The 26,758-nt window shown below is 46.3% G+C and overlaps 1 protein-coding gene across 6 annotated transcripts in view; it reads right to left on the bottom strand.

Moving 5' to 3' along the window:
- The window catches only part of LOC137632799 (microtubule-associated protein RP/EB family member 1-like), a 73,540-nt gene that overhangs the window by 31,778 nt on the left and 15,004 nt on the right, over positions 1-26,758 (bottom strand). For all 6 annotated transcript variants that reach the window (XR_011042124.1, XM_068364893.1, XM_068364890.1 and 3 more), the window contains exons 3-5: positions 26,598-26,704; positions 4,320-4,379; positions 407-554 (exon numbers count right to left, since the gene is read on the bottom strand). Coding sequence is in view for 5 of the 6 variants with exons in the window: in XM_068364893.1 (XP_068220994.1) it covers positions 407-554; positions 4,320-4,379; positions 26,598-26,704 (315 nt within the window). In the remaining variant the exon portion in view is untranslated. The remainder of the gene's footprint in view (positions 1-406; positions 555-4,319; positions 4,380-26,597; positions 26,705-26,758) is intronic.

Genomic DNA, 26,758 nt, shown 5'->3' with positions numbered 1-26,758 from the left:
AGAGCAGTACATGTGTAATGAACTGCGGCCAAAGTCAGTGAAGGTTGCTCTACTTAGAGAGAAGGAGGAGCTACCTTCCACTCGCCAGCAACTACAAATACCTGGTTAAAAGTTTAAATGGCCATTTCCAGCTTCACTGACATCATACTCCTATTAAAAGACAAAGGTTTGTATGTGTATAGGAACAAAGTTTTATTTTGACAATGGCTAAAATTCCATCTTCCCATATACTCAACTAGTGTTTGTTTTTTATTTTAAAACAAAATTGTGACCTTGAAACATGATCTTGCTTATAAAATCCCATAATTTACAACATAATTAGCAAGACAAGCCTAAAGTAATCTTTCCCAAAGAAATGACAAAATTGTCTACAGTAATAAAAGCTTATCTCAAAAGGAACTCTCACCTCCGGTAGGTCGTGCCATGGCTCGTGGTGCGACTCCCACGGGTTTCCTAGCCGCTCCACTCTTGCCCATCATGGGTTCGCCAAATCGAGCCGCTAAAGCGTCATACTCTGACCCGTCATAATTTGCGTCGAAGAATTTCTTAAACCACTAAAATGGAAAGTAATGAAGAGAATGAAGTACAGTATACAATACCAAACAAGATAATAAGATTTGATATGAATTACTGTACAAGATTAAATCTACAATAAAATGTTTAACTACACTTACTGTACAGTTAGAAATACAGTACTGTATATCCTAAACCTTTAATAATCACATACAGTACTGCCAATAACCTCATACTAAAAACTGCATTAGACAAGTCATCTCTGCAATTGCTGCTGTATATGAAGCGTATTATGTGAAAATGGTCTAACAACCAAACCTCAGTTTTGAATAAGGGTTCAAGGGTAATTACTGTTTACTACCTAGTAAAGTGTTGTGCTAAAGTTGTCTAACACACCTGACCTTAGCTTTGAGTAATTAACAGTTAATTACTTTCTACTATCAAATAAAATGGTGCAATGTACTAATATTAAACATCATATTAAATCTTTAGGCTAAATCAGTCATGCTCTTAAATTAAAAAAAATATTGAATTATGGTTAAATATTTTATTCACCTCAACCAGTACTATTTTTTCCCCAGAATTGTGGTTTTAGGTTCATTTTTAAAGTATTTAACAATGAAACAATCAGTCGTGGTATGACAATGAAACACTCTCCAATAGATTTTGTAGATTTGAGAACAAAACGCTCAGAAAGATATTGGGAGTTAAATGGCAGGCCAGGATTAAAAATGAAACTATACGAGATTACTCGAGTGCCATATGTGGACGAGATTATGAGGGGTAAATGGAAATGGTTCGGGCATGCTCTTTGCACTCCCCAAGAAAGATTAGTACACCAAATGTTCAGCTGGGCTCCACAAGGTGCTGGAAGAGTTCTAGTTAGAAGACCCAGGCCTACATGGCTGAAGACTAGGAAGCGTGATGTAGATGATGAATAGAGAAATATTGATTTAAAAGCTCAAGATAGAGACGACTGGCGAAATCTAACCGATGCCCTTTGCGTCAATAGGCGTAGGAGATGATGATGTATAGAATAAAGTTTTCTGTACAAAAATTATGTTGCTGCACTATACCAAAAGGTAAGGAGGTGTATGTTGCGTTTATGGATCTGGAGAAAGCGTATGATAGAGTTGATAGGGAAGCAATGTGGAATGTGATGAGGTTATATGGAGTTGGTGGAAGGTTGTTGCAAGCAGTGAAAAGTTTCTACAAAGGTAGTAAAGCATGTGTAAGGATAGGAAATGAAGTGAGTGATTGGTTTCCGGTGAAAGTGGGGCTGAGACAGGGATGTGTGATGTCGCCGTGGTTGTTTAACTTGTATGTTGATGGAGTGGTGAGAGAGGTGAATACTCGAGTGCTTGGACAAGGATTAAAACTAGTAGACGAGAAGGACCATGAATGGGAGGTAAATCAGTTTTTGTTTGAGGATGATACTGTACTGGTTGCAGACACAGAAGAGAAGCTTGGACGATTAGTGACAGAATTTGGAAGTGTGTGTGAGAGAAGGAAGTTAAGAGTTAATGTGGGTAAGAGTAAGGTTATGAGATGTACGAGAAGGGAAGGTGGTGCAAGGTTGAATGTCATGTTGAATGGAGAGTTACTTGAGGAGGTGGATCAGTTTAAGTACTTGGGGTCTGTTGTTGCAGCAAATGGTGGAGTGGAAGCAGATGTACGTCAGAGAGTGAATGAAGGTTGCAAAGTGTTGGGGGCAGTTAAGGGAGTAGTAAAAAATAGAGGGTTGGGCATGAATGTAAAGAGAGTTCTATATGAGAAAGTGATTGTACCAACTGTGATGTATGGATCGGAGTTGTGGGGAATGAAAGCGATGGAGAGACAGAAATTGAATGTGTTTGAGATGAAGTGTCTAAGGAGTATGGCTGGTGTATCTCGAGTGGATAGGGTTAGGAACGAAGTGGTGAGGGTGAGAACGGGTGTAAGAAATGAGTTAGCAGCTAGAGTGGATATGAATGTGTTGAGGTGGTTTGGCCATGTTGAGAGAATGGAAAATGGCTGTCTGCTAAAGAAGGTGATGAATGCAAGAGTTGATGGGAGAAGTACAAGAGGAAGGCCAAGGTTTGGGTGGATGGATGGAGTAAAGGAAGCTCTGGGTGATAGGAGGATAGATGTGAGCGAGGCAAGAGAGCGTGCTAGAAATAGGAATGAATGGCGAGCGATTGTGACGCAATTCGGGTAGGCCCTGCTGCTGCCTCCGATGCCTTAAATGATCGCGGAGGTAGCAGCAGTAGGGGATTCAGCATTATGAAGCTTCATCTGTGGTGGATAATGTGGGAGGGTGGGCTGTGACACCCTAGCAGTACCAGCTGAACTCGGTTGAGTCCCTTGTTAGGCTGGGAGGAACGTAGAGAGTAGAGGTCCCCTTTTTGTTTTTGTTTCTTTGTTGATGTCGGCTACCCCCCAAAATTGGGGGAAGTGCCTTGGTATATGTATGTATGTATGTACTATACCAAATTCCAGCAACACATATCATGATTACTGTATGTCTAACATGGTGTTCACTAACAAGGAAATTTGAGGGTTAGACCACTTTCCCACAACACACCTCATATATAAAAGCCTTAAATTCACAGAGCTACTTGTAAATTAATAAAATGTACTAAAGTTGATGAAATCATCATCTCCCACACCTATTGACGCAAAGGGCCTCGGTTAGATTTCGCCAGTTATCTCTATCTTGAGCTTTTAAATCAATACTTCTCCATTTATCATCATCTACTTGATGCTTCATAGTCCTCAGCCATGTAGGTTTGGGTCTTCTAACTCTTCTAGTGCCTTGTGGAACCCAGTTGAAAGTTTGGTGAACTAAATACTGTATCTATAATGCTAATATCCCAAACATCATTACACATATTAAGATTAATTAATTCTAAAAATATGCAATTATGCATCATATTTCTCAATTTCATGACGCATGTACCATGTAAATATTCATAGCAAAATTCTACAAACTAACACTGTCTGTTGTTTTTTTGGGCTCGAGCCATGTCGTCCTGATGGAAGTTCCTTCCAGCAACTTTCTACTGTATAATATTTCTGCGATTGATATTATAAGAGAATTACCATCAGGTATGACGGGGTTCTAACCCTCGGAGGGACTATCCGAAGATATCGTGTATAATCAGGGACGTATCCTAAGATAACCAAAGCAACTCTGCTCTACACATTTTATCAAACTAAATGATTGTCAAATGATTTTGAACTACATACAACCAACCTCAGATATTGTATAACAAAATAAAACTTTCATTTGCCTGTGTGAATAAAACACACAATATGCAATTTAGAAGTATCTTAATACAAATTCAAAAGCAAGGATTAAATTCAACTGATGAAACATTTTCTGTAAAGAAGCCCTTAACTTTGACACATTAAAAAAATCAATTCTTGATAGTTGAGAATAGTGAAATCTTATTTGTTAATTCCCAAATACATTTTGGTAAATATTGTGACATGCCCTTATTACCTCCGCCAAAGAAGTTTGAAGGAGGTTATGTTATAACCCAGTTTGTCTGTGTTTGTGAACAGCTTCCTGGTCACAATTCTAATCATAGGGTAATGAAACTTGAAGGAATTAACTGTTATGCAAACAGCTGGAAATGATTCAATTTTGGAAGGTCAAGGTCACAGTCAAGCAAAAGGGTTGAAAAATAAGCTGCCACAGCAAAGGAATATGTTCTACAGTGACCCTCTTGTTAGGGTTGCCTTACATATCTTTTAGAGATAGACTTTGTAACAGTAACAGGGTTATGAGCCTTATGATATGTGAGCATAGATGGCTAACTTACCTGCAAAAATTCGAAATTATCTTGAAATTTCCCTTTTATTAGTTTGTCGACAGGAACAATCTGCAGATAAAATACAATTTTAGGCTTAAGAATAAGATAAATTAGTATTGAAAATAATCTTAATGTGAAACAATACAGTTTATTAGTGAAGAGATAATATAGTACTGTACTGTACTTTTTTAAAATATCCCAAAAAAACAAATACTTTATATTAGTAAAAAATCTTTAAGTAATACTAATATCCTCTTCCCCTAAAACAAATAAATGTAAACTTAAATTATATGATTAATTCTAAATTTCAGTAAACATTCATAAAAAATCTTCATGAATTAAAAACATGTTACATAAAACAAAACAAAAAAATTCTTCTTTCCAGTTGGCGAGATGTTATCAAATTTCCGAAATCTTCAATTAAAGAAAATTTCTATCAATAAGCTAATCAAGAGATCAGCATATCAAATTTCAGAAAAGCCTTTACATCAAACATGTTCAAGTTAAATAAAAACTAAAATCTCATAATAATACATTCACAAGAAAACACTTTTATCCGCACTCATATTTTGTAGAATAAACTTTAGTTCATCTAAAGTTAATCACCCAAACATACATGCTTATTAGTGTAAATGAAGCCAAAACATCCTAATTAAAGTTTATCATGATGAACTGAGAGAGAAAAAAAAGGCATATTCTTTTATAAGTACTTTGTATTTTTCATAATTACATTATACAAACTTCAATCCTTTAATAGGAGTATGATTTCAGCAAAGGAGAGATGGTGATGATCCAACAAACTGCACAGGCAAACTCGATAAGGCACACTAGGTGTTAAACCGTCACTCCAGCATATCCATGGAAGTTGGAAAAAATACGGAAGACCATGAAGTCTTAATGCTCCTCAAAGAGTATGCCTGCCTTAATGGAAGATCATCATCTACACTCAGCAAATGGAGGTTAATTACAAATAAGCATGGTAGAGTGGGTAGGCTAAACCAACGCTGTGTCCAGCAAACACTTGCATTCCTGCTTCATTTCAATATCATCAACCAATTTCAACCATTCTAACTACAATGTACTATGAGAAAATGATTAGGCTTGTGGTGGCTTTTGGAAATGTCACTACCTGGCAATCTGTTGGACAAGAGTACAAGAACCACTTAAGCTCAATAGTTCATTGTAGCGTTTGCAATATCACCATCCCTTTGATCTAGGGATGGAGAGTCATCAGCAGCCATTGCCTGGCCATCCCTGGCACTAACTTGATTTAGATGGGGCTTGGCCACTTATTATACATGACAAATTCATAGATAATTTGTATTTTTCCTAACTATACAAACCTTAGCTATTTAAAGTGGGTAATTACTTTTGCGTAGCTGAAAGGACGAGCCATAAAATTTTAACGAGGGATTATTACCCCACCGCTAGTCAGCGGGGGGTAGGGAGGGTAGTTAGCTACCCTCCCCCCTCACACACCTGTGTTGTAGCTCCACTTTTGCTTAGAGGTAGGATTTCATGGGGGACAGGGCTGGCGGGCAAGTTTGATTAAATAGCTAAGGTTTGTATACTGTAGTTAGGAAAAATACAAATTATCTACGAATTTGTCATTTGTTCCCTAACTGGAATACAAACCACGCTATTTAAAGTGGGTGACTTAACCCTTAGGAAGAGTGGAACAAGTCCCAGCCATACTGGCTTTTGGCTTTGCCCGGGGACTCATTATCTGAGTGTGTCAGCACTCAACAATAAAGAGTCCCTGCACCTCGCTCGCACCTTGCTATGTAAGGGCTGCGGCCTACGGAAGTTGTGTGAAGGAAAAAAGTGTGACTCGTCCTAGGAAGTTGACCTGAAGTTCTTTAGATGGAAACTTAAGGCTAGGACTCTCCCAATACCACCTCGTCAGGATATGGGGACGCAACAGTATTAACTTAATACTAGGAACACAAGGGAACATGGTTAACCTGCAGAGGTTTGAGGTCAGCTGTGCAGAGAACCCAGGATGCTGTTTTCCCCAAGAGAGGGGAGGATGAAGAAAAGAATAAGGGCCAGGCATACCTTTTCTTTCATGCAGACTAAAACCGGGTAACAATGCTCTCAACCCTCTGCTACTTGTCCATTAAAGAGCCTGAGGTTTAAACCAGCTGTTGTGCAGCCACCACAGGGCCGATAGAGAACGTATCGAGCCTCCTGTGGGTCACGTCTTGCAGGTAGTGGGCTGTGAAGGTCGTTTGACGCTCCACACCCCTGCTTGCAGAACCTGCGTCACTGAGATGTTTTTCTTGAAGGCCAGGGAGGTAGCTACTCTGACATCACGAGCTCTAGGGCGACGTGACGGAGGAGGGTCAGGATTCAGGGACAGATGGATGGCCTTTCGAATCCATGCTAAAATGGTGTTCTTGGTAACCCTCCTCTTCGATCTCCCAGTGCTGACAAACAAAGCCCGCACTTGGGGACAAACTGCAGCTGTTCTCTTCAGGTATAGCCTCAGACTCCTTACTGGGCACAGTAGGAGATGGTTTGGGTCATCTGTTACGGAACGAAGACTCAAAATCCGGAAGGAGTAGAAACGAGGGTCCGGCACTCCCGGATTCTGAGTCTTAGCAATAAACTCAGGGACGAAGCTGAACATTACCTCCCCCCATCCCCTTGAATGGGCGATGTCATACAAGAGACCATGAAGTTTGCGAACTCGCTTGGCTGATGCCAAAGCTAGTAGGAACACAGTCTTCCAAGTTAGGTGGCGATCTGAAGCCTGGCATAATGGTTCGTAGGGAGGTCTCTTAAGAGACCTGAGGACTCGAACCATGTTCCATGGAGGAGGTCTCACTTCCGACTGAGGGCAGGTAAGTTCATAACTACGTATGAGTAGGGAAAGTTCTAGCGAAGAAGAAATGTCCACTCCTTTGAGCCTGAAGGCAAGACTTAAGGCCGAGCGATAGCCTTCCACTGCCGAGACTGAAAGGCGCATTTCTTCTCGCAAATACATGAAGAACTCCGCTATTGCTGGAATAATGGCATCAAGTGGAGAGATACCCCTTCCACGACACCAACCACAGAAAACTCTCCACTTCGCCTGGTAGACTCCTGCGGATGACTTTCGCAGGTGTCCAGACATCCTTTCCACAACTTGTTGCGAAAATCCTCTCTCTGCGAGGAGATGCTGGATAGTCTCCAAGCGTGAAGCCGAAGCGAAGCTACGGCTTTGTGAAAGATGTTGGCGTGTGGCTGTTTGAGTAGCTCGTGTCGTGGAGGGAGTTCTCTTGGAGGCTCCGTAAGGAATTGCAGAAGGTCCGGGAACCATTCCGCGTGATGCCACAGCGGAGCTATGAGAGTCATCGAGAGGTTGACCGATAGTCTGGTCTTGTTGAGTACCCTCCTCATCAGACAGAACGGGGGAAAGGCGTATACGTCGATGTTGTCCTACTGTTGTTGGAAAGCATCTTGCCAGAGAGCCTTGGGGTCCGGGACTGGGGAACAGTACAGCGGCAGTTTGAAGTTCAACACTGTTGCGAACAGATACACAATCGGGGAACCCCACAAAGTCAGGACTTTGTTGGCTACTTGACGATCCAAAGACCACTCGGTACTCACTATCTGAAACGCTCTGCTCAGACTGTCGGCGAGCACATTCCTTTTGCCCGGAATGAAGCGAGCCAATAGTGGAATCGAGAGGACTTCGGTCCATCTCAGTATCTCTACTGCAAGATGGGGTAGCTGTTCTGAAAAGGTACCTCCCTGCTTGATGATGTAAGCCACTACTGTGGTGTTGTCGCTCATCACCACCACAGAGTGATCCGCCAGGTGCTGTTGGAACTGTTGAAGGGCTCGAAAAATGGCCTTCACTTCTAGCAGATTTATATGGAGGCACTTTTCTGATTCTGACCACAGGCCTGAGGTCCTGTGGTTCAGAACGTGGGCCCCCCACCCTTTCTTTGAGACGTCCGAAAACAGCATCAAATCCGGGGGGAGGACGAGAAGATCGACGAGAAGATCCACTCCCTTTCGTAGGTTCACGTCTGCCACCCACCACTGAAGGTCCGTCTGTTCCGCGAGACCCATAGGGATCAAGACGTCCGGGGAATCGTGTCCTTGACTCCACCGGGACTTGAGTCGCCATTGCAGAGATCTCATTCTGAGGCGACCGTTAGGAACTAAACGGACCAAGGATGAGAGATGGCCGAGGAGACGTAACCACGAATGACCTGGGAGTTCGTCTCGTCTGAGGAAAGGACTTGCGACCTTCCTCAGCCTTGCTATCCTGTCGTCTGATGGGAAGGCTCTGTGGAGATTGGTGTCCAATATCATGCCTAGATATACCAGTCTTTGGGAAGGAAGCAGAGAAGACTTCTCGAGATTTACCATGATCCCTAGATCTTGGCAAATTCCCAGAAGTTTGTCTCGGTGTCAAAGAAGGGTTGACTCCGAGTCTGCTAAGATCAGCCAGTCTTCCAGATAACGGAGACGGATGCCGAAACACAGCACCTTGAACTGGTAGATCTTGTTGTCTAGGCTGAATTTTAGGTACTCCCTTGAAGACGGATGGATTGGGATCTGGAAGTACGCGTCCTTCAGATCCAGTGTGCACATGAAGTCTCGCGGTCTCACTGCGAGTCTGACCGTGTCTGCCGTCTCCATGCTAAACGGGGTCTGTTTGACAAACCTGTTCAGAGCTGAGAGGTCGATGACTGGTCTCCAGCCTCCAGACGCCTTCTTTACAAGAAAGAGTCGACTGTAGAAGCCTGGGAACCCGTCGACGACCTCTTGGAGAGCGTCCTTCTTCAACATGGTCTTGACTTCTGCCCAAAGGGCTTGCCCTCTTGCCGATCCCATGGCAAGAGAGCTCAACGACACTGGATTCACTGTCAGGGGAGGAAGAGATGTTATGAAAGGGACGCGATATCCTTGGCTGATCATGGAGATCGTCCAAGAATCAGCCCCGAGTTGCTGCTACCTGTTCGCGCTACTTTGGAGGCATCACCCCACTGGTGGACATGCGGGGGGACTGCCAATCCTAGCATTTGTGGCCTCGGCCACTCCCCCTAGGATTCTTGCCTCCCCTGGAGGACTTCTTGCCTCTCCGGTCCTTGACGGGAAAGGGCTGTTTGGACACCGCTGCCTTTGCTGCTATTGCCGGTTTTGTCGTCTTTGCAGGGCGAGGTTGTTGAGGTGCTGGAGGCTTATAGGGCTTTGATGTTAAAGCCCTCTGGAGGAGGGAGTCCTGGTTGGACTTCCTCCACCTCTCAGGCGCCTGCTCTACCTCTTTCCGCTCAAACAGGCTACTCCCCAAAAGGCAAGAATGTCTGAGCTTACTGACCTCGGTGTTGGGGACCTTCGAGTTGAATCTTTCAGACACCGTATCACGGCGTTTCAGGATAGTGTTAGCCCACAAGTTCGAGACTTGGTGGGCCAGAAACTCGATGGTACGAGTGCCTGAAAGAAGGAAGGTCTCCAAGGCCTTCCTGGTACTCTCCTTAGACAAGTCTTTGGATCGTATCAGAATGCCAAGAGATCCTAGCCAGATATCCAGCCACGAAGTGGCCTGCATGGCACACTTCGCTACCTTCTCCTGGCAGAGAATCTCCGAGGCCGAAAACGACCCTGGCCGGTTGGAGTCTCTCTCGAGAGGGACTCCCCTGGAGAGCTCTTCCACCGAGTGGTGTAGGGGAAGAGCTAAACAGGACTCCTCGATGATTTCAAAGTACCTCCTTTGATGGACACGAGGAGGTGGGAGGAGTTTGTTTCCGGCGCTGAAACGGCTGGAGGAGGCTAGCTCGGAGAGCTGGCTCTCGACCTTATCTCTGGCACTCTTGACCCCCTGGGACCAGGGCCAAGCCGCGCTGGTTTTAGGGGGCTTTTGAGAACCAAAGACTCGGTCCAGAACCATGTCCTTGCCCTCTCGAGGAGGAATCTCCGGATCCAAAAATCCGTTAAGGTTCCTCATCAGAGCCAAAATTTCCCAAAAGGCATGCTCTGACTCCTGCGGCTCTCCTCCTGATGGACTAGCAGCAAGGTCTCCAGTCCCCAAAGGCTCTTCTTAAGGGGACTCGTGGACGTTCTCCGCGGGCTTAGCTGGTTCTGGTCTGATCCTCGAAGATGATTTCGGGACCGTCTTGGAGTCCTTCGACTCCCTCCTGGGAGGGATGCAGGATTCCAACAAAGATGGTGGGGGCTCTTCTCCGCCTCCACCCGAGGAGACTTCTCGGCGCGAGGTGGGGTTTCTCCCATTGGTGCGATGGGAAAACGCCTCACCTCACGAGAATCCCCTGAGGACGGAAAACCCTCGTCCACGGGGGATGGAGAGAAAGTCTGGGGAGGGGAGGGAGCCTTACTCGACGGGTTCCGAGGAACCAGTTTCGCCCTTGGAGAAGTAACCACGTCGTCCACTCCTCTCTTCCTCTTCAGGGGGGCCGAGATAGCCGCTGATTTGAGGCCTAGTTCAGAGAAAGCGGGCTTGAAAGCCTGCGCAACCGCTCTGATCAAGGGCCCATACCAGGGCAGCCGACTGACAGCAGCGCTGTCAGAGACACCCTCTGGAGGGAAGGGGATCGTAAGATCCCTAGGAGTGGAAACTACAACTGGGTCTGCCTGAAAAGAAGAAGCTGTAGAAAAGATCCTAGACCTGTCCGGAGATTTTCCTCCCTCCGTTGGGCGCGCTGTCCTGCGCTTATGCGGGAGCGAACGCGATGAAGATGACCTGACGCGTACTGCCGGATCCTGTGTGGGCACGCGCAGTGGCCATTGCCTAGCTCGGGGGGCGATTGCTCGCGTGCGTGGGCGAGCGAGGGCGGGCGGGCGAGCGAGGGCGGGCGAGCGAGGGCGCGCGGTGGCGCGTAGGCGAGGGGGCGCGCAGGCGAGCGTTGGCGCGTAGGACAGTTCGCGCGTTGGCGCGTGGGCGAACGATGGTGCGCAGGCGACAGGGCGTGTAGGTGACGAGACGCGTTGGCGCGTAGGTGACGGGGCGCGTGGACACGTTGCTGCGCGTTCCGGAGACCTCGGATGAAGTGCAGCCACAGGATGATGAAGGGCCCGTAAGGGCGAAGCCGTAGGGCGCGTGCGTGCAGGGGGAATATCCCTAGCGCGCGGGCGCACAGAAGGGCGCTCGTCAGGAACCGAAGTTCTGGCAGTGGGCGCGCGATGGAGACTGCGGGCGATGGCGAGCAGGTGAGGTCTGATGGCGAGTCGGCGATCATGGAGGAGAGTGCTGGCGAGCAGGAGAGGAAGAAGATTTCTCCTTGGAGCCCTGATCCGAAGATCGAGGGCGAGCAGGCGAGCGATGACGAGCAGGCAAGCGTTGGCGAGCAGGAGAGCGCTGGCGCGCAGGAGATCGCTGACGAGCAGGAGACCGAGGGTGTCCATGGCGTGTATCAGGCCGAGGGCACGCAGAGGTCCGTTGGCGAGCAGAAGATCGTGGGCGCGTAGTCTCTGGAACTGCAGGGCGAACAGGAGATCGTGGGCGTGCAGGACAGCGCTGGCGAGATGAGGCAGCAACAGGTGAGCGCTTACGCGCAGGCGAACGTTGGCGCACAGGGGAAACCTGGCGCTTAAGGGACTTACACACAATGTGTGAAAGCCCCTTTTGCCCCGAAGGGACCGGTGCCCGTTTGAAAACGGGATGTGTGGGCTCCCACAGTGCGTCAGCAGCCAGGAAAGTGAAGGCAGGTCAGCAGGTCTGGCAGGCGTAGGAGATCGCGAACGATCTGCGGAGAGGTCCAGGTCCAAGGAAGTACCAGGAACGGTAGCTGAAGGACGAGGTTCCTCTGCGGGGGACTGCGAGGATGAAGATCCGAAGAGGCACCTCCTAACACCCTTGTAAGGAGAAGGAAGACCTCGGCGATGAAGAGGAAGGCGTGCCTTACATCGGATGTGTCCTCTGGGAGCAGCAGGCAAACCATCAGCAGTCCTCCGAAGAGGAGTCTCTGTCAGTGAACTCCCCCGGGGGGAAGAATCACCCGCAGGAGAGACTGTTGGACTTAGCTCCTCCCTCGAAGGATGTTCGGAGGGGGGAGCTAAGCCTTCAGCTACAACAGGAGCAGGGCTTTGAACACTCTCATTGGAAGCGTCTGCCATAACAGCCTCGACAATAGACAGAGGGTCAACCTCTGCTACCGCCGGTGACTGTTTGACAGCTGCTCCCAACCTGATCATGTCAAACAGGGCTTCCTTGGAGGGCGAACCCTGAAGCCCCAAGGAAGCCCAAAGCTGCAAAAGATCATTATTAACAGGAGAAATAATTAAATCCTCCCCAGGGGGAGGAGGAGGAGCTGCCTCGCTATGGGAGGCAACTCCCTCTCCCAAACCCCAAGATCGGGCAACAACAGTACGGCCTACGGTACCACTCGACGGCCTCTCGCGAGAGGCCGACCGAGTGGGAGCTTCGGAGGAGGTTTGGGCTACGGAAGAAGAGTCCTTAGGATTTTCCTTCTTCAAAGGAACCTTTAAAGAAGAAATATCCCGTCTGGACTTCTTCTTCCGGCGCCGAGAAAACCTCTCCCACTGGGAGGTAGGCCACTCCCTACATTCCATACAAACATTATCACTTTCACACCGCTGACCCCTACAATAAGGGCATAAGGTGTGAGGATCCGTCTCGATGGAAGACATGAAGGTCCCACAAGGGCAGTCATGTAACCCAGGGCACTTCCGCATTGTAGAGGCCAACTTCACAACACTGAGAAAAAGAAAGAAAAAGCAATGATTAATGGCTGTCAAAGAGGCGAGGGTGAAAGCGGACATGTCCGATCACCACCCGAGCCAAAGTAAAAGTGGAGCTACAACACAGGTGTGTGAGGGGGGAGGGTAGCTAACTACCCTCCGTAACCCCCGCTAACTAGCGGTGGGGTAATAATCCCTCGTTAAAATTTTATGGCTCGTCCTTTCAGCTACGCGAAAGTAATTACCCACTTCAAATAGCGTGGTTTGTATTCCAGTTACGGAACAAATACTGGTTATATGGTCAATCACTAGATCATTCCCCTGTCCCTTGACTCAGCCATTCAAGAGTGACCTTTAAACAGCCTTGGATAGGAGGCATCAGTATGATTGTATTTGTCGCAAGCTGAAGACACAAGTAAAAAGTATTTGCCATGAGAGTGGACTACTCATACACATTCACAACCTGTAGTTAACTACCTCATTAATGATTCCAATAACCGTTCCATCTATATTGAAGACAATATAAAAAATTTTAAGTAATTTTTATTTTTCCTAACATACTTACCGAGAACTACTTTCTTAGGAGTTACCTGTAACCTCCTCTCTACCGACCAGAGTTTTGTGTAGTGTACCCCCCACCCCGTTTTCTAAGGAGGCCTACCCCCGGCATTAAGGAATGTGCCCCGAGGGTAGGCTTATCGTAGGTCGATGTCCGCCCGGGTCAACAGCTTCAGTAAGTTCTATTGGATTAGCACAATGCTTGCAAGGGAAGAGAGGCACTCGGGGAAGGAAGGGAGGGCCATTACCCGAAAGTAGTTCTCGGTAAGTACTGTATGTTAAGAAAAATAAAAATTACTTAAAATTTTTTATTTGATCCAACACGAATACTTACCTCGAACTACTTTCTTAGGAAACTTACGCTTTAGGAGGCGGGAGTGCTATTCTGACCCCCTGACCCAGTAGGCGGAGGCCAAGAGGCCCAGGGATAACGGTACCTACTAGAAAACGGATGAGAGGGTAACTACACAAAGAGTTCACGTTAGTGTCTAAGTACTCACCCTTTGAAAAAACTTCTTCTGATGTTGCTTGCAGTAGCGTAGTCGTGAAGAATGTGTTATCCAATGGTATAAGTTGGTACTCCCCGATGAGGCTAGGAAGCAACTGGGTAGGATGGAAGGAAACCGCACCTGTGTCTCTCGGTTGCTAGCCGTGATTGAGCCTGGGGCTTTTACCGTTACACCGCTTGGAGGGCATAGATGACTGTTCCAATGTAGAACCCGTCTAAGGACTTCCTCGAGTAGTCCTTGAGGTAATGGGCAGTAATGGTTGACTGGTTCGACCAAGTACCTGCTCGCAGGATCTGACCTACTGCCATATTTTTCTCAAAGGCTAAGGAGGTGCTCAGGTCCCTGATGTCATGAGGTCTGGGGGTGCCTGGCACTGCTATGCCTTCTTCCTTGTAGGCTCTGGCAATAACTTGTCTCAACCAGAAGAAAATGGTGTTCTTGGACACTTGCTTCTTAGTAATACCCGTGGATACGAAGAGGCTCTTGATGCCTGGGCGGAGATGAGCCGTTCTTTCGAGGTATTTTCTAATGGTCCGTACAGGGCATAATTTCAAATCCTCTGAATTACCCGTCCTAGGGATGGCAGGTATTGAAAAACCTTCGAACCTCGGATCCCAGACTGCTGGGTTCTGAGTCTTAGCCACAAAAGAAGGAACGATCTTGAAGGATACTTCTTTCCACCCCTTCGAATGAGAAACGTCATATGACAGACCACGGATCTCACCCACTCTCTTAGCGGACGCCAAGGCCAGCAAGAAGACGGCCTTGAGGGTGAGATCTCTGTCCACGATATCTTTCAAAGGTTCAAAGGGGGGGCCACACAACATCTTCAGGACCTTGGCTAAGTCCCACTGGGGCACCCTACTCGCCTGTGGGGGGCAGGACTGCTCGAAACTCTTGACAAGCATCGCTATGTGCCTCGAGGCCCCCAGGTCGATGCCCTTCAGGAGGAAGACTTGGCCTAAGGCGGCCCGAACCCCTTTTATGGCTGGGATTGACATTCCCACCTTGTCTCTAAGAAACACCAGAAAATCTGCTATGTCTGGAACAGAGGCCTTAAGAGGCTTAATGTGCTTCTCAGAACACCACTTCGTGAAGGAGGCCCACTTAGCCTGGTAGACCGCGGCTGACGACTTTCTCAGGTATAGCGACATTCTCTTAGCAGTGGATGAAGAATATCCTTCTTTCTTCAGGAGCCGCTCGATAGTCTCCAGGCGTGAAGACGTAGGGAGAGTGGGTTGTCATGGAGCCTGAGAAAATGAGGTTGATGCAGGTCTGACCTGTCGGGCAGAGGCCACGGTGGTTGACTCGCCAGGTCTTTTAGGTCCGCGAACCACTCTCTCTCCGGCCACCAGGGCGCTACCAAAGTCATCTTTAGGTTTCGGGCTGTCTTTACTCTGTTGAGCACTTGCCTTATCAACGTGAAAGGGGGAAAAGCGTACACGTCTAGATTGTCCCACTTGTGCTGAAAGGCGTCTTCTAAGGCTGCTTTCGGGTCTGGTACAGGAGAACAATATGTTTGGGCGTTGAGTTTTGTTGCAAAGAGGTCCATCACCGGGGAACCCCAACGTTGGATGATGAGCTTGGCTACTTCTGGAAGAAGGGACCATTCTGTCCCTACTATCTGGCCCACTCTGCTGAGACTGTCGGCCAGCACGTTTTTCTTCCCGGGAATGAACCTCGCTAACAACACCACTTGGTTCTCTTCTGCCCAATCTAGAATTTTTATGGTGAGATCGCACAATTCCTTCGACTTCAAGCCTCCTTGCTTCTTTATGTATGCTACTACCGTGGCGTTGTCGCACATCAACACCACGGTGTTTCCCTTTAGCAGATCTGCGAAGTGTAGGCAAGCCTTCTGGACTGCCTTCAACTCCAGGACATTGATGTGGCGTTCCTTTTCCCCGTCCAACCAGGTCCCTCGTGCTGTTTCGTCGAAGAGATGGGCTCCCCATCCTTGGTTGGAGGCGTCTGTGAACAGTAGTAACTCGGGGGGGGGGGGGGGTAGCTCGCGAAGGGCATCCCCTTGAGTGAGTTCGACCGGCAATGCCACCATTCCAGGGAGGGTCTCGTGTTTGGTAGAACTGGGATTAGGACTTGTTTTGAGTCCAGTTGGCACCAGAGGTTCTTCAGGTTCCATTGTACGGCTCTGAGCCTTACCCTCCCTTGGGGAACTAGTTTCTCCAATGAGACCAGGTGACCTATCAGTTTCTGCCAGTCTTTCGCTCTCCTGGGGCACCCCGACAGGAACGGCCGAATGATATTCATGAGGTTGTTTATTCTGTCCTCCGAAGGGAAGGCTTTTCCCAGAATGGTATCTAACGTCATTCCCAAGTAGTTCATTCTGGTGGATGGGGATAGGTTTGATTTTTCCGGGTTGATTACGATGCCCAGATCCTTGCAAAACTGGAGGAGTTTCATCCCTTGTTCCTCCAAGAGGTCCTTCGAGGAGGAAAGAAGCAACCAGTCGTCCAGGTATCGGATGAGGCGAATGCCTCGTTCGTGAGCCCACACTGAGACAGTCGTGAACTCTCTCGTGAACACCTGGGGCGCTGTTGACAATCCGAAGCAAAGGGTCTTGAATTGCAGGATCTGGGAACCCCATTTCACCCTGAGAAACTTTCGACTCGAGGGGTGGACCGGAATTTGGAAGTATGCGTCCTTGAGGTCTATGGTCATCATGTAATCTTTCTCCCTCAAGGACAGCAGGACTGACTTCGGAGTGTCCATTTTGAAGTCTATCTTCTTGATGAACTTGTTGAGAGCCGACAGATCTATAACCGGTCTCCACCCCCCCGTCGCTTTTTCTACTAGGAACAGACGACTGTAGAAACCCGGGCCTGGGAGAAGAATTTCTTCCATGGCGCCCTTCGCTAACATGGAGGACACCTCCTCTTGAAGGGCGGTCTTCTTCAACGGGTCTCTGGGAGCTAGCCATTCCGCCCGGCTGGCCGGGATAAGAGGGGGTGGTTCTGCTAAGAACGGTAGTCTGTAGCCCTCCTTTAGTACGGACACTGTCCAAGGCTCCGCTCCGTGAGCCTTCCATGCTTGCCAATGTAGTCTGAGGCATCCCCCAACCCGAGGCATGGGCGGGGATAGGGGGCCTCCCACTCTATCTCCTTCTGGAGGAGCGGCCTGAACGGCCTCTCCTAGAGGCAGAGTAACCTGATCTGAAGGAGCTTGAGGAAGCTGGAGCTCCCCTACGGGGGGGCTGAGGCGTTGAGGACCAGGAGGAAGAGGGAGCCTCTCTCCTCGTCGTGCTGGGAGAGGCTTGGGCCGTCGCGGCACTATCCGAGACGGACCTCTTGTAGGGCGGTCTCCTAGAAGGCGTAGGCCTGGGGTTGTTAGACTCCTTCTTCTTCGAGACCTTCTCCATGATGGTCTCTAGTTCTTTCAGGGGAAACAAGGTCTCCCCCCCACAAGGGTAAGCTCCTTATGGCCCGCGCTTCCCTGTCTGGCACCTTCCGGAACACCTTAGCCAATACGGTGTCTCTCTTACGGAGTACCCAGTTAGCTGTCAAGGCGAGCGACTGGTATGTTGAAAATTTTAGGGTTTTACCCCCGGAGGTAATAAGTTCCCTCAGGAGGCTCTGCTGGTCAGGGTCCGCGGGGTCGAACGAGGCTTGTACTCCTACTAAGGTGGAAGCCCACCAGTCCAGCCAAGAGTAGACGTTCACTAGATCCCTTGACATTTCCTCCATCATGGAGGCCTCCGCTGGCGTGAAACAGACTGGGGCCGAAGAGGCTCTATCCTCTGAGACGCCCTGACTCAGGATGTCAATGGATGATTCCACTTTACAGGGGCCTGGGCGACGCCCCTCTGGCACATATACTTTGCCCTGAGTTTTGAGGCCCTGGAGTAATTTTGAGGAACTCTGGGTTTTGGGGGCCTCGGCATTACTAGCCACCACGTTGTCCACATACTCCTGCCCTAGGACCAGATCTCGGGCTAGTGGAAGCGCTAGAGACGTCTTAGGTTGGGTAGGGGTCTGCATAATCCGTAACAGGCTTGACCTCCAGTAGTCTTCGTCCGTAGCTGTAGGTTCCTCAATCTTGTGGTGCCTCCTGATAAGGCCAACCACCCTCCTATAGGCCGAGTCCTCCGTTGGTGAACCCTCCCTCCCGTCAGCCGAGGTCTCGGCTTGGGACCGGGGAGCTGGGTTACCGGGCACACCGACCGGACGTCTAGCTCTTGGAGCCAGGGGTTCCGTCCTACCGAGGTACTGAACTTCATCGGCGGGGAAGTCCGCACCGGGGGCCTGGGATAACGCAGGCATCGCCGATTCAGCGGGGACTCTCGTCTGCCCAAGGGCTCCGGGTGCCGAGGACGCGGTTCCCGTGGGCTGACCCGACAGCGGGAACCGTTTCTTCCGACCCGAAGGCCGCACCAGCTGGGCTGGTTCGGCCAGGCCGCCCGAAAAGAAGCGCGTTTCCCCCCGCTGGGCGGGGTGAACCGGAGGCTTCGAGGACTTATGCCTTCCTGTAGAGTCCTTCCTGCGAACTTGGTTGCGAGGGTCAAGGTCGAGTTTGGAGGACGGCATCCTTGGCGAGAACTCTCTGGACCGGCGGTCCGGGGAACACGGCACCCTTGAGTCCCGGGGTACGAAGACCCAGTCGCCATCAGGAGACCTACTCCTCTTGTACTTATGCCCTGGAGAGCGGGAGTGCTTCCTACTGTACCTGGAGCGCGACCTAGAACGGGAACGCCTGCTCCTGGACCGCTCTCTCCGACGACGGTGTTTTCTCCTGACTTCTTCCCCCGACGAGAAATAATCTTCCGACGAACCCGACGACACTGTACTTATCGTATGTCGGGAGGTAGCGGGGACTGCGGGGGACTTCTTGTTACGATCCTCGTGGGGATCGAACCAGATTCTGTTGAATTAATTAATGAAATGGGGACATTTCAACTACAACCAATTAGAAACAATAGGAAATATAGAAAGAAAACTCGCAAAAGAAAACATAATTTTATTTACAACTAGTCAAAGGTGAATGTTTCTTGATTGAGTACTTAGGAAGCACTGAACTAAACAAAGAGAATCATTTGATTAAACTACACTCCAGCAAATAGGGGAACAGTCAAGATGGTAGATAAATAACATAAAAAGAATATACTACTCTTCGCAGCAGCTCTCGACGGTTGACAGGAACGGAGATGTTTTCAGGTCTGGCGGCTCGTCGGGGGTAATGAGGGCGGGAGGCAACTCGTTAGGACATCTCGGACAAAGCTGGTTACGTCTGCATTCTCGTCCTTACGCCTTCTCTCCTTCACTCAGCTTGTTCGCCCTCTCTCTCTCCTTTCTTGGGTTTCTTCCTCGTCTCTTTTTCGTACTGTCTCTTTTCTTGATCGCGTGGAAGTTTATATATCCCTGTATGGGAGGGGTTAACTATGGACAGGTCCATATAAGGAAATTTTCTCGTTTCTTCATCCTCATTGGTGTTCCTTGAAACCGCTGATAACACCTAGACGAACGCTCTGCTGGTGTAATCAAATTTCATAAAGTTGACTCCTTCGGCTAATGTACTTCTCTTCGGCGACAAACACACTTAATCTTCTCTTATGGGTTCCTTGGTCCTCTATAGACAGGGGCTCGTTGTGCTCAAAGACCTCCAACCTAGGCACATAACTTGACGATGGCAGCTTCAATAAACAATAGCGGGACCTTATCTCTCTCTCTCTCTCTCTCTCTGCTTCTCTAAGAGTAGAAAAATCACGTGTTTTAACGTTCTTTCCTATATTATTCTATCTACCCATGACACGTCCCCCTAAAAGAAAAAAAAAGGAAAATCTACTGATTTTATCTTTTTTTAAACAAAGCTATCAAAGGAGAAAATCTCTTATCCCTAAACTGAGAGACAATTACTTCATTACTCTCGTATCATGTAACCAAAAGCAAAACACACTCTTACGTGTTGATAGAAGAAAAACACAAAAACAGAAAGGAAACAAACGTCCATATCATTCTGAAAAGTCTCTAGAAAGACTGTCGGCTATTACATTATTCTTTCCCTTTATATGAACTATCTTTAAATCATAGTCTTGTAATTCCAAACTCCAACGCATGAGACGTTTATTCTTATTCTTAAACCTATCTAAGTAAACTAATGGATTGTGATCAGTATACACAGTTAAAACATGACCACTACGTACATAAATCTCAAAATGTTGTAAAGTTGATACTAAACTAAACAATTCCTTCTCAATAGTTGAATAGTTCTGCTGTGCTTTATTTAACTTCTTCGAATAATAAGCCACAGGGTGCTTGATCCCATTCACTTCTTGCAGCAGAACTCCTCCTATTCCAATGTCACTTGCATCTATCGCTAAATTAAATTCCTTGCTAAAATCGGGCAACATTAGTACAGGCTCGTGAATCATTATGGCCTTTAACTTATTGAAAGCTTCGATGCAGTCATTATCAAATACAAAACTTCGTCCTTTCTTGAAAAGATTAGTAATTGGAGCACTTATTTCTGAAAAATTAGGAACAAATCGGCGGAAATATGAAATCATTCCGATGAATCTCATTGCCTGTTTTTTACTGGTAGGAATTGGGAAGTTGATGATAGCTTCTATGTTCCCATCTTTTGGACAAATCTTACCTAGACCTACCTTATGACCCAAATATGTGATCGAAGTTTTTCCGAATTCACATTTCTTCAGATTTAAAACAAGTTTTGCTTTTTCAAGTGCTGACAATACTTTAGCTAAAATGCGTAAATGTTGCTCCCACGTATCTGAAAATATTACAAGATCATCCAAATACACAACACAGTTATCAATTCCATTTAAAACTCTATTCATTAATCTTTGAAAAGTACTCGCTGCATTTCGTAGACCAAAAGCCATAACTTTGGGTTCATAACTACCGAAAGGTGTTATGAAAGCAGATATTTTCTGTGCTCGACTACTTAAAGGTACTTGCCAATAACCTTTGGCCAAATCAAGTTTAGAAATAAACTTAGCATTTCCTATTTTATCTAAACAATCTTCTATCCTGGGGAGAGGAAAATTACTTTGTTTCGTAACACTATTCACTTTTCTAAAATCAATACACAGCCTATCTGATCCATCTTCCTTCTTAACAAGAACTATTGGAGAACACCAGTCACTTTCGCTGGGAACAATCAAACCATTGTCTAGCATATACTTAATTTCCTGTCGGACTGAATTTGTTTTTTCTGGGCTTAGACGATAAGGACTTTGTCTAATGGGTTTTGTGTCCTGTAACTCAATATCATGTTCTAAAAGATTAGTCAAACCTAATTTATCACTAACAGTTTCTGGATAATTTGAAAATACATTGAATAATTCCCTTGTTTTTTCTTCCTCTAAGCTAGAATTAAACAACGTGAAATTATTAAGAACATCAGAGTTCTTCTCAAAAGTAATTTCTCTCTGCGACACTGTTACAACTGGCATTGGACGTTCATTATATTTCTTTAGCAAGTTGATGTGCAACCACTTAGCTCTACGCTTACCCATATCAATTAAGTAATTCAAATTTCCCCTTTTTTCTATGATAGGAAATGGACCTTCGAACTTATAAGATAATGAGGGACCTTCTTTCTGGACTAATACTAAGACTTTATCACCCACATGGAAAATTCTGTCTTTAGCCTTAAGATCGTATTTTCTTTTAGTTTCCCCTTGACGGTTGCTCTCATTTTCTTTTGCCATCTGCCAGGCTTTCCTTAAATCCTCTTTGTGATTTTCGATATTCTGTATGTAATCCTTTCTACCTTCTTCTTGCATTAACTTACACTTTAAAATTTCTAAAGGTCCTTTAGCGGTGTGACCGAACAACAAATCAAAGGGACTAAATCCCGTGGTGTCATTAGGAGTTAATCGTAAAGCCAACAAGACAAAAGGTAACTTTTCTTCCCAATCATGCTCAAAATTATTACACAACTTCCTTAAGCAACTTTTCAACGTTTGATGAAAACGTTCAACAATTCCTTGTGATTCAGGGTGGTAGGGGGTGGAAGTTACAAGTTTAATCCCTAACTCTTTCATTTTATCTCTGAAATACTTTGATACAAAATTGCTACCATTATCACTCTGTATAACGCAAGGAAGTCCAAATTTAGAGAAATAGTTCAGCAAGCGTTTAACTACAGTTTTTGCATTGCAATTTCTTACTGGGATTGCTTCTGGATATCGTGTTAGTCTATCAATGATTGTTAATAGATAGATATTCCCTCCCTTACTCCTGGGCAAAGGGCCTACGATATCAATTACGACATTCTCAAAAGGTTCTCCTACCGATGGGATATTACATAACGGGGCCCGGGGAATTACTTGATTAGGTTTGCCAGCCATTTGACATTCGTGACAACTTGAAACATATCTCTTCACATCACTTTTCATTTTAGGCCAAAAGTACGTTTTAGTTATACACTTGAATGTTTTATTTACTCCTAAATGTCCTTGTTCATCATGTGCTAATTTCAAAATTGATTCACGAAGTTTCCTAGGAGTTACTAATTGCTCTATGACCTCCTCTTTGCTACCTGTCTTAGGACGAACATAGCGACACAAAAGTTCGTCTTTTAAACTAAATGTTTCCTTACAAACATTTTCAGGTTCATCATCCAATTCACAATCAAAAATTCTAGTTAGTGTTTCATCTTCCCTCTGCATCCTAACTAGTTCATCCTTACTCAATAAGCTAGTTTCTGAAACACTAATCTGCACATCACTTCTTTCGACAGCTACATCATCATCTCTGTTCACATCATCAACATTCGTAAAGTCAGTTTCCTCAACTACACTCATGCTAAGCTCATCGCCACTGCCTCTATTACCTACGTTCGAATCCTCGAACAACCTATGACCGTAGTCAATATCTGTATCTAATCCTGACCTGGTTACTATCATCTCAGGCACTTGAACTTCACTTAAAATAGGATTCACACACTTGGAGGTAGTTAAATCATTGCCAACAATAATGTCAACGCCGTCTACGGGCAAAGTATCCACGACTGCTAGTTTTACATCTCCTGTTACTAACTGACTTTCCAATTTCATCTTTAACAAAGGACAAACTACACAAGTGTTCGGAAACCCACCTAGCATAACTTTTTCTTTCATGCTGATTATTACATTCCTTGGTACACTCTCTCTCCTAACGAGTGATACGGCCGCTCCCGTATCTCTAAGCAAAACTACTTCCCTCGAATCACCTCCTTTAAGAGAAGAAATTAAACCTTCAGACAAAAATTCACCATAATGTTTCCTCGTTTCTTTCAAGAGATTATTCCTTCCTGAAGAAAGATTATTAACTAGTGACACAGGTTTTTTCACATTCGTACTTTCTACTGTGCAATTCCTAGCTATATGACCTTTCTTATTACAATTGTAACAAATGACCTCTGAATTACTGACTGCCCATTGGCTCCTACAGTACCGAGAAATATGACCTTCCTTCCCACACGTGTAACAATAATATTGATAATAATCCCTGTTCCTATTATCGTTATTGCTAGAACTACTTTTACTATGTTGTGCCTTACTTGACAAAAGATCGTTTTTCTTTTTACTGCCACTTAAACCATGTGTGAGACTGTACTCATCTGCTAATCTAGTAGCACCGGCAAAAGATGTTTCACGCCTATCTTCTATATATAATTTGGTGTCTGGAGATATGTTATCTTTGAAACTTTCTAACAAAACTAAGTTCTTGAGATCTTCAAAATTATCGACTTCAGCGGAAGTCAACCAATCACAAAACGACCTTTCTAACTTCTTTCCGTACTCTACATAAGTACTAGTATCATCTCTCTTCAAACTTCTAAACTTCTTACGGTACGCCTCTGGTACCAATCTGTATGCACTAAGTACGGTTTCTTTCACAGTTTCATAATCTTTACTTTCATCATCAGACAAACAACTATACACAGAATGTGCTTTACCACTTAAAACTGATTGTAAATACAAAGTCCACTGTTTTTTAGGAGCACCTACTCTTCTCATTAACTTTTCAAAAGACATAAAATATTTCGTAACATCTTCCTCATCAAATTTCGGTATAAGTTTAAGCACTGCACTCATATCTAAACTATCAGTGTCACTATTTAAAGATGAATTACTCCCTGATCTGCTACCTGACCGACTGTTATGAAGAGTTTGTCTTAAACGAGCCATTTCTAACTCATGCTTACGCTCTTTTTCATTTTCTTCTCGCTTTCTTTCATTTTCTTCTCTTTCAGCTGCTCTTTCATCTCTCTCAAACGTTTCCTGTTCTCTCTTAATAACATAATCACGGAGATCATCGCCATCTAGACCAAGAAGTTTACCTGATTCTATCAAATCTCTCGTAACCGCACTCATTCTGTTTCTTTCTATATTCTCCCTGTTTCAATTGGTTATGTAGTCGAAAATTCTGGCAAAGGTCGCCAACTGTTACGATCCTCGTGGGGATCGAACCAGATTCTGTTGAATTAATTAATGAAATGGGGACATTTCAACTACAACCAATTAGAAACAATAGGAAATATAGAAAGAAAACTCGCAAAAGAAAACATAATTTTATTTACAACTAGTCAAAGGTGAATGTTTCTTGATTGAGTACTTAGGAAGCACTGAACTAAACAAAGAGAATCATTTGATTAAACTACACTCCAGCAAATAGGGGAACAGTCAAGATGGTAGATAAATAACATAAAAAGAATATACTACTCTTCGCAGCAGCTCTCGACGGTTGACAGGAACGGAGATGTTTTCAGGTCTGGCGGCTCGTCGGGGGTAATGAGGGCGGGAGGCAACTCGTTAGGACATCTCGGACAAAGCTGGTTACGTCTGCATTCTCGTCCTTACGCCTTCTCTCCTTCACTCAGCTTGTTCGCCCTCTCTCTCTCCTTTCTTGGGTTTCTTCCTCGTCTCTTTTTCGTACTGTCTCTTTTCTTGATCGCGTGGAAGTTTATATATCCCTGTATGGGAGGGGTTAACTATGGACAGGTCCATATAAGGAAATTTTCTCGTTTCTTCATCCTCATTGGTGTTCCTTGAAACCGCTGATAACACCTAGACGAACGCTCTGCTGGTGTAATCAAATTTCATAAAGTTGACTCCTTCGGCTAATGTACTTCTCTTCGGCGACAAACACACTTAATCTTCTCTTATGGGTTCCTTGGTCCTCTATAGACAGGGGCTCGTTGTGCTCAAAGACCTCCAACCTAGGCACATAACTTGACGATGGCAGCTTCAATAAACAATAGCGGGACCTTATCTCTCTCTCTCTCTCTCTCTCTGCTTCTCTAAGAGTAGAAAAATCACGTGTTTTAACGTTCTTTCCTATATTATTCTATCTACCCATGACACTTCTTCACGCGTTGAGTGCCCGAGGTCGACGGCTAAAGGAAATCTTTGGGGACTTCCGTGAGAGGGGCCGGGAACGATTCAAGGCGCTCCATGCTAGGGAGCCAGGGGTCCAGGCCCTCTTCCATTCGTAACGGGGACCTACCTGGTGTCTTCGGAAGCTTCCAACCGAAGGCATCATTACCCGAAGACCGTAACTTATTCTGGTTGTCTCCGCCTACCGAAGACCCTGAAGCACAGGCCCACGAGGGCGGCGAAGACACAGACACCGCGTTACTACCCCGCAAGGGGTCATCGGAGGACACGTGCCCCCCCAGCACAAGGGCCGACTCTCCGGACGCACTACTGGGTTCTTCACTAGCCCTAGAAGGGCCCGCAACTGGCACTGCACTTTCACTAGACTCTTGGGGAAGGCCGCTTTGTTCCTTCTCCACGACAGACTTACCTCGGCCCCTACTCTGTGTAGGGGATGGCGAAACAGAGGCCCCGTCGGACCGCTCACTGGGTGATGGTAGCGGCGAAGTAACGCTAGCTTTCCTGGGGGAACGTTTCGCCGATTTTCTCTTTTTAGTACCGTAACGTACCCACTGGATATCACTCCAGCCTACACACTCGGGGCACGTATCTGCTGACGAACAAACCCTTCCCCTACAGGAGGAGCAAAGGGAGTGAGGGTCCACTTCAGGCTTGGAGAGGAACGCTCCACACGATTTACCGGCCCTAGGCCCCGGACAACGGCGGATTTGCTCCATAATGCACACACGCAAGACACAAGCACGAAGGGAATCAAGGAATACACTGGGTAAGCACACGGGTGGAGGGTGAACACACAGGAACACCCGGGAAAAGTACACAGGAAACACAAGTTACCACGCGGGGAACACGTGGGACACTCAGAACGCACACAAAGGATCGATAGAGAACGAGGGCGACGTGTTGACACGTCGCGACCAGAGAACTTACTGAAGCTGTTGACCCGGGCGGACATCGACCTACGATAAGCTTACCCTCGGGGCACATTCCTTAATGCCGGGGGTAGGCCTCCTTAGAAAACGGGGTGGGGGGTACACTACACAAAACTCTGGTCGGTAGAGAGGAGGTTACAGGTAACTCCTAAGAAAGTAGTTCGAGGTAAGTATTCGTGTTGGAACAACCCAGTTTTAAATGGCGAAAAGTTTGTATAAGCATAGGAATAAATGCAATGCCAAGAATTAAAATTAACATAAGAAAAGCTACACCTACCTTATCAACATTGACTTTCTTGAATGAATATTGTAGGCACTTGAAGTTGTTAATGTATTCGTGTTCTAAATTTGTGTTGAATTTCACTTTTTTTAACATGATGGAACCTGCAAGAAGAGAAGAGTATCATATCATATTTCACACACACCTTAGTCACCTTG

The sequence above is a fragment of the Palaemon carinicauda genome, chromosome 42 (genome assembly GCF_036898095.1).
Source record: "Palaemon carinicauda isolate YSFRI2023 chromosome 42, ASM3689809v2, whole genome shotgun sequence".
Taxonomy (NCBI): domain Eukaryota; kingdom Metazoa; phylum Arthropoda; class Malacostraca; order Decapoda; family Palaemonidae; genus Palaemon; species Palaemon carinicauda.
This window is presented reverse-complemented; position numbering and strand designations above follow the sequence as displayed.